Source organism: Octopus bimaculoides, chromosome 22 (genome assembly GCF_001194135.2).
Source record: "Octopus bimaculoides isolate UCB-OBI-ISO-001 chromosome 22, ASM119413v2, whole genome shotgun sequence".
In the NCBI taxonomy this organism is placed as follows: Eukaryota; Metazoa; Mollusca; class Cephalopoda; order Octopoda; family Octopodidae; genus Octopus; species Octopus bimaculoides.
This window is the reverse complement of record NC_069002.1, coordinates 10,638,956-10,654,404: the sequence shown is the minus strand read 5'-3', so window position 1 is coordinate 10,654,404 and position 15,449 is coordinate 10,638,956. Positions and strand designations below refer to the sequence as shown.

At 40.8% G+C, this 15,449-nt stretch overlaps 2 protein-coding genes across 4 annotated transcripts in view; both read right to left on the bottom strand.

Annotated features, from left to right (window-relative positions):
* The window catches only part of LOC106873056 (HEAT repeat-containing protein 4), a 595,254-nt gene extending 592,479 nt beyond the window's left edge, over positions 1-2,775 (bottom strand). For both annotated transcript variants that reach the window (XM_052975734.1, XM_052975735.1), the window contains exon 1: positions 2,645-2,775. The gene's annotated coding sequence lies outside the window, so the exon portion shown is untranslated. The remainder of the gene's footprint in view (positions 1-2,644) is intronic.
* A 2,093-nt stretch (positions 2,776-4,868) lies between these two features.
* LOC106867411 (serine/arginine repetitive matrix protein 2) overlaps positions 4,869-15,449 on the bottom strand; it is a 25,349-nt gene continuing 14,768 nt past the window's right edge. For both annotated transcript variants that reach the window (XM_014912278.2, XM_014912277.2), the window contains one exon: positions 4,869-14,095. In XM_014912278.2, the coding sequence (XP_014767764.1) occupies positions 10,057-13,965 (3,909 nt within the window). In that variant the 5' untranslated portion in view covers positions 13,966-14,095 and the 3' untranslated portion in view covers positions 4,869-10,056. The remainder of the gene's footprint in view (positions 14,096-15,449) is intronic.

Here is a 15,449-nt window from a genome sequence, read left to right as displayed (position 1 = left end):
TATATATGTATGTATGTATATTTTACATGTGGCTCTGTGGTAAGAAGTTTGCTCTCAAACCACATGGTTCTGGGTTCAGTCCTACTATGTGGCAACTTAGGCAAGTGTCTTCAACTAAAGCCTCCATCTGAGCAAGGTCTTGTGAGTGAATTTGGTAGATGGAAACTGAAAGAAGCCCGTCCAATATATATATATATATATATAGTCCACAGATGAGATCCAGAGATCTCATCTACTAACATTATCGGATATCTCCAAGCCTCCAGAAACAGCTATTGGGCTTATCTTTCTTCTACCCTTTTAATTTTCTCTGTCATTTGCACTTAAATATACATCATCTGAAAGTCTTCATTTTTTGTTTTGTGTTGTTTGGCATGTATACACATATACATATTTTGTGTTTCATGCACAAACTATTATATCATATTCTATACACCTAATTTCTTTATTTGCATAATTGCCTCTCTCTCTCTCTCGATATACACACACACACACACACATATATCGTCGTCGTTGGCACTCCGACGCTTACGACGTCGAGGGTTCCAGTTGATCCGATCAATGGAACAGCCTGCTCATGAAATTAACGTGCAGGTGGCTGAGCACTCCACAGACACGTGTACCCTTAACATAGTTCTCGGGGATATTCAGCGTGACACAGTGTGTGACAAGGCTGACCCTTTGAATTACAGGCACAACAGAAACAGGAAGTAAGAATGAGAGAAAGTTGTGGTGAAAGAGTACAGCAGGGTTCGCCACCATCCCCTGCTGGAGCCTCGTGGAGCTTTAGGTGTTTTCGCTCAATAAACACTCACAACGCCCGGTCTGGGAATCGAAAAACTGCGATCCTATGACCGTGAGTCTGCTGCCCTAACCACTTGGCCATTGCGCCTCCACACACACACACACACACACATCACTGCCAAACCTACATTACTGTTCTGTTCCCTTTACATCCTCACACACCTACTTATATATTAATTGCTCATTCTCTCTTCCATGACTCTTGTAGTTCTTCATCACCCAGAAGGGCCAATACCCTGCCCATCTCTCATCTTTCCACCACATGTGCTGACCACATCAGGCATTCTACTCTTAGTCTAACCTCCTCATCTTTCTACTCTTCTCTCCACCTACATAATGGAGCCTGTATTAGACTACCTCACCATACCACATCCCCCCATTCGTCCAATACATTCTAGCTCTCCTCTGCTGGACCACCAACCCTTGCGGTCTCACATCTGGATTACCTCTATTGCTACCCAACACCTATCTTACCTTTGGTGAACTGGCAGAACCGTTAACATGCCGAGGTCCACTTTACCTTTCATCCTCTCAGGATTGATAAAAGTTTACGGAGAGATAAGTTCACAGTAAAAGGTGGCACACACACAAGCTAGACCACTGTACACACATACACACACACACATACATCTTCAGAAAAAGAAATTAACCATTTGATTCACACATTACAAATATAATCTGTAAGTGGAACAGTAAAAATATGCAAGACTTCTCTCAAGTTTAGAATGTGACATTATTTTTGTTATTTACACTAACGAAAGAACTTTGTATCACTGTTAGAAACCAGTTCTTTGTTCAGGAAAAGAATCTAAATAATTAACAGCAGAAGACATACATACATACATACATGTCTAGACATGCAACTATATGTATGAGAATGCATTAAAAAAACAATAATCTGCACAAATACATACATATATACATACAAAGATATCCAGTTGATGTTATTGAAATTGTAATGAAAGAGTCTTGGATCTAGATTAGAAAGCAGCTCTCTCTCTCACTTTCTTGCTCTCTCTTTCTTTCTTTCTCTTTCTTTCTTTCTCTCTCTTTCTCTCTCTCTCTCTCTCTCTCTCTCTCTCTGTTGGCAAAAAATCTTGAAATAAAAAATCTTGAAATAAAACTGGATAATGACATACATGTATGCATGCGTGTCTAGACACAGAACTATATGCAAGAGGTCAAGAGAACACGTACACACACACGCACACACACACATACATATAAATATACGATGTTGATGTTGTTGAAATTCCAGTAAAGGAGCCTTGCATCTACGTTTGAAACCAGCTCTTCTCAATTAGCAAAAAGTCTTGAAATAAAATTGACATACATACATACATGTCTAGACATGCAACTATATGCATAAGAATACATACTTAAAGCAAAACGTAAATCTGCACGTATACATACATACATACATATATACATACAAACAAAAATCCTCTGTTGTTGATGTTGAAATTCCAATGAAGGAACGTTGGATCTAGGTTAGAAACCAGCACTTTCTCTATTGGCAAGAAATCTTGAAATAAAAGTGAATAAGAACATACATACATACACATACATACATATACATATACATACATACATGCATTTTAATGTCTACACCTTAATCTTAACTTTGAATACAACTTACGTACATGCATGCATGTGTTCATTGTTGCATATTAGTATAATCAATTATTTAGCCACCATGCATACACGCAAGCGAGTACTTAAACACGCTCAGTCACGCCTCCAACACCACCCCCTGCTTCTAACACGCAACAAGATCCCCATCGCCACCACCACCACTACTCCCAGCACCACCATCACCACTGTTAACACTCCTACTTACCTCAAAGTCCCAACGATCACTTGAATCCAGAAGGACCCCCAGTGATTCATCAATGAGTCAGCCATACTTTTAAAGTCAAGCACTTGTTGCTAAGGCCGCCATTGTGACCATGCTGCGTTGTCATGGCTGGTTACCACTTTGCTCGTCCTCTATCTATCACCTTTTCTCTTCCTCTCTCTATTCCTATACCTCTTTACATCTCCCCTTCTCTCTTACATCTTCGTTTGTTCTCCCAACAACACACATCTGTCTGTCTGTCTCTCTCTCTCTCATGTATATATATTCTCTCTTTTTTTTTTACTCTCATTTACTTGTTTCAGCCATTTGACTGCGGCCATGCTGGAGCACCGCCTTTAGTCGAGCAAATCGACCCCAGGACTTATTCTTTGGAAGCCTAGTACTTATTCTATCGGTCTCCTTTTGTCGAATCGCTAAGTTACGGGGACGTAAACTATTAACCTCGAAGTAAATTAAAAATTTCAAGTTTATTTATTTCATTGTGAAGCACCTATTCAGAGATAAGTTACGTCCCCTATAGACAATAAAGGGACATAACTATAAATGGAAACCACTGACAAGTGACATCATTAAAGCCACGCTATTACAAGGTTGGTAGTATCGGTTGATACAAAATACCTGAGACATTTGTTCTTTACGTTCTGAGCTTCCGTCTACCAAATCAACTCACAAGGCTTTGGTCGGCCCAAGGCCATAGTAGAGTACACTTGCCCAAGGTGCCAGGCAGTGGGAATGAACCCGGAACCATGTGGTTGGTAAGCAAGCTACTTACCACACAGCCACTCCTACGCCTATTTACAAAATATTTACAAAAGTTTTTGTAAACTTTATTTTTCAACTCTTGAGACAGAATTTTCTATAACTTTCCCCATATTTTGACAGATTATTATCATTATAGAGAGATGGCAGAATCATTGGCATGCCAAACAAAATTCTTAGCAGCATTTCGCCTTTCTTTGTGTTCCGAGTTGAAATTCCGCCAAGGTCGACTTGGCCTTTCATCCTTTCAGGCTTCATAAATTGAGTACCAGTGATACACTGGAATTAATGTAATCGATTTCTCCCCCCCCCCCTTCCCCAAAATTTCAGGCCTTGTGCCTTTAGTAGAAAGGGTTATTATTACCTCCGCATTTGTCTGTCTGTGTGCAAAATAACTTTAAAAGTTGTGAACGGTATTTGATGAAACTTGCAGGAAAAGTTGGTAGTGACACAAGGAACATATGATGAAATTTTGGTATTGATCTGGGAATTTTTATGGATTCTTGATGGATTTTTCATCTGTTATATTTACTTTACATAAAGTATTACAATGTAAAGTTCTTTGATTATCTGCCTTCAAAACACGTTCATCGTTTCCACATAACCTATGGTGGCGTTGCTGTTTAGAGATAGTGTTGATGATGACGATGGTTGAGATAAGTATGGGAGGAGGATAAAATGGTATCAGTGGTTATAATGGCGACAGGGAACAGTGGGCGGATAAAATGGATAGATGGAATTCATTTCTCGTGCTCCTTAACTGTGAAAGGAATGATTTGTTATGAAAAGCATGTGGCATTGAAAAAAATATTTCCATAATGTTAAATCTCTGCACGACAATGTGAAGTATATTTGCCACTAAAATGCGGCTAAACCCTAAGGGTGAATGCTACTGTAGCTTGTAGCCCTAGCAGAACATCTCCTCCAGCTGGCTATTGACACACTTTCTGTGCCCTGTCGGTATTTGCAAAGGGAAGTCATCTTTCCCATCGTCGACCTGACGTGATATGCACGGACCCGGGTTTCTGGGTATTTACCCTTCGTCAGCGCATGACAATCACCGATCTTCGATGCGAAGGGGTCCCGATGCAAATACATATATCCTTTTTCCAGTGACGAAAATTCACTGATCTCGAAAAAGTTAAATGAGCAATGTTAAATCTCTGAACGAGGTATAAACAACAGCTGCACGACAACGTGAAGTATATTTGCCACTTAAATGCGGCTAACCCCTAAGGGTGAATGCTACTGTAGCTTTTAGTCCCAGGAGAACATCTCCTCCAGCTGGCTATTGATGTTTATTTACAGCTAGGATCCCTACCATGAACTTTCAGGGAAAAATTCCAAGAATTGATTAAAACAAAGATGAGGCTGAAAGAAACTTTGAAGCAACTTCTCTGAGAGATAACTTTTGGAAGCAAAAAAAAAAAAACAGAAAATGGCAATATTGGATAAAATATTTTATTACTGTTGCCGATGTTATTAATAAGAGGTTTTGAATTTGGGTGATAAATTCGTGAGAAACATGAACACTACAACACCTAGTCTTGTTGTTATCGTAAAAAATGAGGTGGAAAATTTGTCTGCTTTCAAACATTTGTGCATGTACATGTTATATATATATACACACACGTACACACAAATGTTCATGTGTATGTGTGTATATGCTTGAATACATATGCACATACATATATAGATATGTTTGAGTGTGTGTGTGTATGTATGTATATATATATATATATATATACTACCCTGATATGCATATATACACATGTAGATGTAAGTATGTACATATATGTGTGTATACATGTATATATATATATATATATATATATATATAATACACACATACATCAATGTATACAATTAGTACCTAGCTGCAAGTGAAAAGCAAAAAGTCAACAAAAAATTTATTTTTAAATATTGAAAAATAAAATATAAAAACAAATGGGAACAATGAAGTTTCTGAATAAAAAAAAATGTAACTTATCCACAAACGCACGCAAGTGTGTGTATATATATATATATATATATATATGTGTGTGTGTGTGTGTGTGTGTATGGATATATACATATATACACACACACATACATTATCAATATATATACAGGCACACACACATTAAAAATATATATATCATATATATGTATGTATGTATATACACACATATATATATATATAACGTGTGTATGTATGCTACTACATAAGAAAAACCAAATGAGAGCTGTATCCCTTTCACTGGTACAAAGTTTTCCATCATTATCATGTCCACACACCGAAGCCAACTCAGACTTCTGTTCACGCCCCAAACCACTTACTACATCCTCGAGGAGCGAAATTTCTATTTTGTGACATCCCTGAAATACATACAGGACCACATTTATCATCAGAAACGTTGATTGCTCACAGCATTTGGTGACCATCTATAAGTACCATGAGAGTATAAAGGTACATTTCGTAACAATACCTACATGAAGGAAAATAAGCTGTAATGAAGAGATACTGGAATTTCATGCCCTGTCAACCCCTGGAGTACAGAATACAATTGCTCTAGTTATCAATGGAGAATCTAGTGTAACATTGTGAACAGTTTACCTTGGCTCTAAGTAGAGGTTTGTTTCACTGAACTACTCATGTGGCACTTACCTTGTAGGCTAGCAAACAGCAGATAAGACAGAAGGATGGAAGTAGTTGGTTTATTGTACGTTGTATACAAGGAGATACCCAAAAGTAACTGGAAACATTCTCTCTAGTTTAAAAGCCTGTTGTAGTTCAGGCTTCTGCCGCTAGAAACCACTTTACGTGATTCTCAGGCATCAGTCCCGCCGACCGGTCATAGGGCGCTGTCCTACTGTCATGGGGTGGGTCTTTTGTTTATTTTGTGATGGCTGAAATGAAGGAACAGCATGCTTCCAAGAAATTGTTTCTTGTTGGATGAAAATGACTGCCGAAACTGTTGTCATGCCTCTAACAGCTGAAAGAGGCGTTGCCATGAACGAGTATGAGTATGTGTAAATATATATGTGTGTGTGTGTGTATATGTATGTGTATATATATATATATATATATATATATATATATATATATATATATATATATATATATATATATATATATATAGATATATGCACACACACACACACTAACTTCGTGAATAACAGACTTGAAGCAAAGAGGTGGTCGTAAGTCAAGCAGAGTTACGTCCCTTACCCCAAAACAGCAGAGACCTCTTGGCTGCCGTACCTAATGTATTATTAACAGCATGCCCCCAAGTGTTCAGCAGAGCGAATGAAACACTGTATGTGGTGGTGGTGGTGGTAGAGGTAAAGTAGTACCAAGTGGAAGGAACACATGGATTAGACGACAAAATAAGCAATTAAAAAAAAATTAAAATTAAAAAGCTTTAACCAAAGCAAAAAGATTGGTATTAATGCGTAGGGGTATATGTGTATGTGTGTATATACATACTCAAACTTATACAGACGTACATATATATATATGTATATATATAGGGTTGGCCAAAACGTTTGCTGTTTTTCCTTTGCGCATGTGTACTCGTTTAATACCCCAACACAGTTTGCTTTCCTTTTCTTATGGACACGTACACTAAAGAGATACTTGGCACACTAACATAGTTCAACATGAACTCGGGGACAGAACAGAACAGGTTGTATTTTGCTTTGGTTCTGCATTTCCAGGTTGATCTCAAGCATGCAAACATGATCAATATGTCATGCACAAAAGCAATGAGAGCCTTTAGGAAGACATGTGCTGTTGTACAGAGAGGATGCTGTTATGTGATAGAACTGGTTTGCAAGATTTTGATGGGGAAATTTTCCCATTGAAGATGTACATCATTTCTGGCTGGCCAACTATGATTAACAGCAACAAAGAAGTTACCTGAGACGAAGCCCTGTTATATAACTAGGCTCATCACAGATATTCTCTAAATATTCGAATCGAGTGTTGAAAGCCATCTACATTGAGTTGGTTATGTCTGCAAGGCTTGGATGTTTGAGTTCCACATCGATTGGATGAGGAGGATGCAGCCCAACAAATGGCCATCTGCGATTTGTAGCAGATGCATGAAGTAAATGATCCTGTTTTTTGAAGAGAATGGCATTCGGGGAAGAAAAATGGATCGTGTACAACAATGTGAAGTAAAAATGTGGAGAACAACCACAAACAACCTCCAAGGAGTACTCAACTGAAAAGAACATTATGCTGTCAATCTGTTGGGAATGGAAGGGTGTTGGCTTTTATGATCTTCTTCCCACAAACGAGATCATCAATTCAGATGTGTCCTGTGACCAGCTCCACAAATTAAACATTACAATCCACCAGAAGCATCCGGAACTTACTAATCATAAGAGTATTGTCTTCCATCACAACAATGCCAGACGGCACACTTCTTTGCAGATGTTTTGGGGTGGTTTGGCTTGGAAGTTTTCTCACACTTGCCAATATTTGCCCAACCTAGCATCTTCAGATTTCTGCCTTTCTCAGTTTCTTTGAAATTTACTGAATAGATAGACTTCCATCTCTGCCGTGGATCTAAAGAAATTCTCCCAGTAGAGTTCTTTACCAATAAAGACGGGAAACTCTGAGCAGCAAACAATGGATTTGCCCCAAAACTAGCAGAAGTAATTATATCACTGATTAAATAAATTGCTTAATGCTTAAAATTTATGTCTAATTTTCCATCAAAAAAGACAAATTAACATTTTGGCTCAACCTCATATATGTGAGAATGTATGTATGTATGTATGTATATATATATGTGTGTGCACATATATGCAAATACACGTGCACATACACACAAATATATATGCAAGTACACATATGTTCACATACATATATGTACACACACACACACACACACACATGTATATAAAAATATATATGTACACATACGTATATATATATACAAATACATATATGTGTGGACATATATATGTGAGTGTATGTATGTATATATATATATATATATGATTTGCTTTAGTGATCATGTCAATGGTATTAATGTTGTCAATGATAGTGGTGGCATCAGTAGTAGTAGTGGTGGTGGTGGTGGTGGTGGTAGTAGTGTTAGTAATGACAACAACAAGGAAGAGTATAAATGGGTAACAATGATGAAAACTTTCTCGTAGGCGTTCCTTGTTTTTTTGTTTCGGTTGTTCAGGACACTTCCTTCCCCTACCCCCCCAAAAAAAAGAAGGGAGAAAAAAAAAAAAAAAGAGTTCTTTTAATAAAATGTCTTTCTTGGCACATTCTGATGATATCCACACATGTGTGAAATGCCGAAATGCCAGCAGACAACATTTCAGGAGGAGACATGGAAAGGCGAGCAGAAAGGTGGAGGACGAAAAAAAAAAACAAAAAAACACACAGGCAGATCCCCCCCCCCTAAAGCTGGCTTGTCGGGGGGAGGGGTCAAAACTCCCTCATCAGACAAGGGATGTTTATTGTTAAAGGATGCTGCAATGCAAAATTTAGGAAGGAATATGAGTGAAGTATACGCACAGCTTGCTGTGTGTATAATGTTTCTGTGTCTAAAACATATGCATGTATCTATGCACCTGAGAAACATGGTGTCTGTATGTACATGTTGAGGTGCAACTGTGTGATAATTGTATGTGCGCTTGAGTGCGTGCAATGCGAGCAAATATGCTTGACCATGTTGAAGTATGCATGTTTGTATATGCATGCATGTGTGCACATGTTGAGATGTGACTGTATTTATAATTGTATGGGTGTTTAAGTGCATGCATGTGGTCATACGTGTGTGTGTTAAAGAATGTGTGTGTGTGTGTGTTCATGTTGAGGTGTGACCATGTTGAAGTATGCTTGTTTGTATATGCATGCATCTTAAAGAATACATGTATGCATGTGTGGACATGTTAAGGAGTGGCTGTATTTATATTTGCATGTGTGCACACGTGCACATATGCATTCATGTCAGTGAGCTTTCACAAACGTATCAAACTATGAGTACTTGTATATGCATGCATGTGTCCATAGATGTATGTGTATGTGTTATAGAATTCATACGTGTATGTGTGTGTGCATGTTGGAGTGCAGCTATGTCTATATTTGTATGTGTACCTAAGTGTATATGTGCATCCATGCAAGCAAGCAAGCGCACATGAACATGTCAAAGTATGAATATTTGTATATGCATACATGTGCATATTTGCATACACAGGCCATGTGTGCATATGAGTGTGTGTTTGTGTGTGCAGAGGGTGCATGATGGTAGTGGCTGTAGGGCATTTCATGGAGAAAGAGTAAGGAATGACGACAAATTAAACCCTACATGTGTGTGCACGCACTTGCACACACACACACACATACACACAAACGCACATACTTGCATCTAAAAAAAAATAATTTTAATTACAATAAAAAAAAGGGGAGAGGAAATTTTATGATGCAGCTGTTGCCTTGGTGTCTGTCGAGAGGGGGGGGGGACAAAAAAGATAAAAATGGATTTTATGGAACTTGGTACCTCCGAGGAACGAGGCATCAGATGGGAGAGTGGGGAAGGCAGTTTCTACCAACAGCGTCTTAGGGGAGCTGAGATGTAAACAGCAGGGGGAGCTGAGATGTAAACAGCAGGGGGAGCATAGAGTTATCAGAGGATGGTGCAGCGTAGTCCGTAGCCAGAGTAATACGAGTCAAAGAGGGCGTTCGCCTCTTCGTCCTTGTCTGCCATCTCCATCGTTTCATCCTCATCCATCACCTCGGTGAAGATCTTCTTTGGCGGCTCCAAGTCGTAGGGAGTATCTTCTAGTACTTTCTCGGCGCCTCTCTTACCCAGCATCGATTTCCTTGTCGTTGTTGTCGTTGTTGTTGTTGTTGTTGTTCTCTTTGCTCTCAACGACGACCCTTTCGTTGCTGCAGCTGCCGCTTGTCTTCTAGTCAACACCCTTCCCCTTGTTTCTTCCTCCTCCTCTTCTTCTTCTTCGTCTTCACCTTTCGATCGGATGGGCTCTTGTGAGGAGTCGTCAGTCTCTTTGTTGTTGACTGTGAAACGGTGTTCTTTGACATAATCACAAACGACATGCTGTTCAAGATAATGTTCTTTTCCTTTCCCTACGTCCCCTTCTTTGGCTTCACTGCCTTCCTCTTCAACACCATTCACCACACAGGAACCATCATCTTCTTCCTCTGTTAACAATTCCGACTCTTGTGACTCATAGTGGACGGTTACATTTCTTTCGGATGAAACAAACTCCCTTGTATCCATAGTGATATTGGATATTTCAGCAGTACCATCATCTGTCTTGTTTTCAATCTCAAGCAGGGATTCATCTTCTGTTTCAATTTGGGACTCAACCTGAGACTCCACCTGGGAGTCATTCTCTGTCTCGACCTGGGACTCTTCTTCCTCAACATAGGTCTTTTTCTCCACCACTGCATGTGATTCCTCTTCTGTCTCGTCCTGGGACTCTTCTTCCTCAACATAGGTCTTTTTCTTCACCACTTCATGTGACTCCTCTTCTGTCTCGTCCTGGGACTCTTCTTCCTCAACATAGGTCTTTTTCTCGACCACTGCATGTGACTCCTCTTCTGTCTCGTCCTGGGACTCTTCTTCCTCAACATAGGTCTTTTTCTCCACCACATCATGTGACTCTTCTTCTGTCTCATCCTGGGACTCTTCTTCCTCAACATAGGTCTTTTTCTTCACCACATCATGTGACTCTTCTTCTGTCTCGACCTGGGACTCTTCTTCCTCAACATAGGTCCTTTTCCCCACCACATCACATGACTCTTCCTCTTCTTCTTCTGCTTCTTCAACATGGGTCTTTTTCGCCACCACACCATGTGACTCTTCCTCCACCTCATTCTCCATCTCAACGTGGGAGTCATCTTCTGTCTCAACCTGGGACTCTTCCTCAGTGTCATGCTGGGACTCATAGTGAACAAGTTTCTGCTTATCAGCTTCCACCTCCTCTATCTCAGACTGTTGTGACTCATAATGAACCAGCTTATCAAGGATCGACCCCTCATCAATTTCTGATTCCTGGGACTCATAATACGTTTCTCGTGTGTCGACAACTTTTTCCCCTTGCTTCTGTTTGCTTTCATCCTCTTCAACTGTTGCATGAGTGGAGCTCATTTCAACAACCTGTTGTACCGCTGACGTTGGCTGGTCAGTCTCATCTAATCCTTTGCCAGCGGTCATTCCTGGATGTGTGACCGTCTGCGAAATCTCTACAGTTTTGTTGTTAGCCGACGCCACAACAGCACGCTTATACTCGAACGACCTGCTCAAGGCAAATGGAGACAGGCTTGAAGCTGTATCTCTCAGTCTGCTAACGAAAGATGCTTTAGGAGCCTGGGGAACCTCAGGTGTGCTGGAATCCAGAGGCGAAGAAATCAGTGCACGTTTTCTTGCCTCTGGTATCTTTCTTTTCGGCTCTTCCCCTGTATTAACTTCAGACTCGGCAGCCACGGAACCACCAACTGTCGTTGTTGTGGTGGTGGACTCAACTACTTTTGCCTTTTTCTGGCTTGGGGCGAAATGCTTAAAGAGACCTGTGATTATTGTAGACATAGAAGAGCTACTACTGGTGGTTGTCTTTTGTGGGGGTGGTGCTGCTGCTTTTTCATCAGCCCCAACAGTAGCCAAGGATTCTTTTTCCTGCGTGGCCAGCACTGTTTTCTTCTTACCGGCTTTCTTTGAAGAAGCACGCTTGTGGACTCTCTTTGTTTTGCTTCGAGACCGTGATGTTTTCTGTGACTTCTTCCCACTAGATTTCTGTTGCAATGTCTTCTCTTTGACCGGAGATCCTCTCCTAGAAGGTGTTGACTGTCTAACAGGGGTACTTTTTCTCGAAGGTGTTGACTGCCTAATGGGACTACCCTTTTTAGCAGTTGCCTTTCTAGAAGCAGTTTCTCGGGAAGGTGTTGCTTTCCTAGCAGTACTCTTTCGTGCAGGTGTAGCTTCCCTAGAAGGGGTGACCTTCTTTGGAGACGATTTTCTCGCGACGCTTGTTTCTCGAGAAGGTGTGGCCTTTCTAGTAGGAGTACCCTTTCTAGCAGGAGTACCCTTTCTAGTATCAGTACCCTTTCTAGCAGGAGTACCCTTTCTAGTAGCAGTAGCCTTTCTAGCAGGAGTTGCTTCTCTAGCAGGAGTACCCTTTCTAGCAGGAGTTGCTTCTCTAGAAGGAGTGGCCTTTCTTGCAGGAGTACTTTCTCGGGGTGGAGTGGCAGATTTTCTAGCAGGAGTACTTTCTCGGGGTGGAGTGGCAGATTTTCTAGCAGGAGTAACCTCTCTGACAGGAGTATCGGCTTTTCTGGCAGGAGTTGCTTCCCTAGATGCAGTGGCTTTCTTAGCAGGAGCAGTCTTTCTTGTGGGTGTGGCACTCTTTGTGGGAGTGGCCTTCCTCGTGGGGGTGGCCTTTCTTGTGGGAGTAGCCTTTCGTTCTCTAGACGGAGTAGCCTTTCTCGGAGTACGCTTTTTCGTAGGGGTTGCCTTTCTCACTGGAGTTGATTTCCTTGAAGTCGATTTCTTACGTGAGCCTTTTACAGAAGATTTTTGAGACCCTTCAGCTTGAGGAGTACTTTTACGTGAACGGGAGCCCTTTTTAGATGTTTCTTTCGTTTCAACCGAAGCGGCACCCTCGTCTGCTTTGTCTGCCGGCACCTCATCTACTTTTCTTTTACTCTTCGGCCCCACTGATCGTGATCTCCTTTCTTTCTTGACTGGAGCAATGGCTTCTACAACCAATTCCTTGCTTGGTGCACTTGCTTGTCTTTTAGGAGTGGTACTTCTCTTTGCCCCTTTACTGCTCGCTTTTGCTTTTACTGGCGTCGCGCCCCTTTTCTTTCTTGCAGGTGTAGTACTGCTGCTATCTACAACCACTTCAACCGTTGCTACTTCTTCAGAATCGGTTTCTTGGTTTTTGGCCTTCGAAGTACTTGTCTTCCGTGTCCTGGTTGTCTTTGTTTTAGCAGCGGGAGACTTGCTTTTTCTTCCAGGCTTCTTCTTCTGTGGTGTGCTTTTCTTAGCTTTACTGGAATTATCTTGTATATCGGGCGGAACCTCTTCTTCTTCTACTGCAGCGGCTTCCAGTTCTTCGGAAACGATATCCACAGTAACTAATTTGGTTATGTCTTCGCTTCCCGCTGTCGAAACATTCTCTTTGGACCTCTCCTTCAACGACAAACTCCTAACCAGAGACAATTTCTCTTCTTCCAGTGTCTTTGAAGGTTTTGGCACTTTTTCTTTGACGTCAGAAGTCTCCAGTGACTGCACATCAGACTTGCGCTTGCGATTTGAGTCGCGAAGGTTATTAATGATGTTGCTGATTTCTTCACTGATTGTCTCCTTCTCGCCTGCCAGTCCTTCGACCGCCTGGTCACTGCCAACCAGAGCAGACATCTGCGAAGATGACTTTGTCTGCTGGACGGTTGTTATGGTGCGACTCGAGACGTTGGTCACCTTGGAAGAAGTCAACGAGCTTGTTTCGGAGAACGTCACGTCCTGTTTCGTAACTGAAAACGAGACATTTGGGACTTGCTTTTGCACATACATTGATTGACGGCGTTGTCGGGTTTTGACACCCGGTGGCGAAAATATCGATTCAGCGTAAAAATCAGCGACTGGAATGGAATTGTCTTTGACGACAGAAGTTTTCGTTGAAGAACGGGTCACGGCAGCAATACTGCAAGAATAAAAAGAAAAAAATATCATTGTTAATTTTTTTATGTAACACAGATATTGGAAATAAACAAACAACTGAACAAAGAAATTTTAAAAATTAGCAGGCGAATGATAGTGAGTAGAGCATCAGATACGTATACTGTGTGACAATTGGCTTACACCTCTTCATATTTTGAATCCAGGAGTTCAAATTACACGCTTGCCTGATGATGAAATTGACTGCACTTTACAAGGTGTTGCCACAGCATGGCCACTGTTTCATAAAGTGAAATCAGGAAAAAGAATATTACTGATCAAAACTTAAAGTAGAAGGCTAAACATTTTTCCAGTGGGTGGCCCAGTGGGTGGCCCAGTGGCTGGTAAAATGCCAGTTGAATTGACTCCAGGTCATGACCCTCTCAGCATGTCTATTGGCAACTGACTCTACAGTGTGTTGAGGCCATTCTTGGTTCCAGCAATGAACGCCAAAGACTTGAAAAGTGGCAACAAGCTCCATATCAGTTTTTACTGTCATGGGCCACGTTTTCAGCTGACCACCCTCATCTGCTTACACCAACCCGGGGAGGGGAAGATCTGGTGCTACAGCCTTCTGGACAAGTTCATCATGAGGGCACCACAATGCATGACCAAACCACTGTAGTCTCCTTGTCAGAAGCGTTCCCTCAAGAAGTGAGAAACCGCGGTGAGCGTAAAGTTATCAGTTCAAAATACGGTATGCGATATGCAGTAGGAGAAGACAAATACAGAAGCGATTGGAGGCCGCCAGCTTCTGGAGATACAGCAACACACATTGGCCAATTCGTGTTACTGAACTCCAGGAGCTGGAGGTCTTTGATCACTTCTGTATTCAAAAGTCAACATTGGTGGAATTGGAACTCCAAATGGAATGAATCAGACAAAAACAAAAAAAACCCACTAAACATTTTGTCTGATGTGCTGATTCTCCCAGCTCACCATTCCAAATAGATTAATAGATTAACAATATTTGTTTGTAGTTAAATCTCTAAGGAAGTTAGAAAAATAAGAAAAATGGAGGAGAAAAAAAACAAAAGGAAAAGATCGGAATTAACATTAAAAAACAAACAATAACAACACAGACAACCACCTATGTATTCAACATCATTATCATCATCATCATGTTTGTATGTTGGCAAGGGACACCTGTGGACAAGTTCCAGCCTATTAGTCCTCATCTACAGAATATCGACTCGTGTTTACATTTTAACATTTACTTGTTTCAGTCATGAGACTGCGGCCATGCTGGGGCACTACCTGGAAGAGTTTTAGTCAAGCAAATCAATCCAACTTAATTTTTGTAAAGCCTGGAATTTATTCTATCATTCTCTTTTATGGGG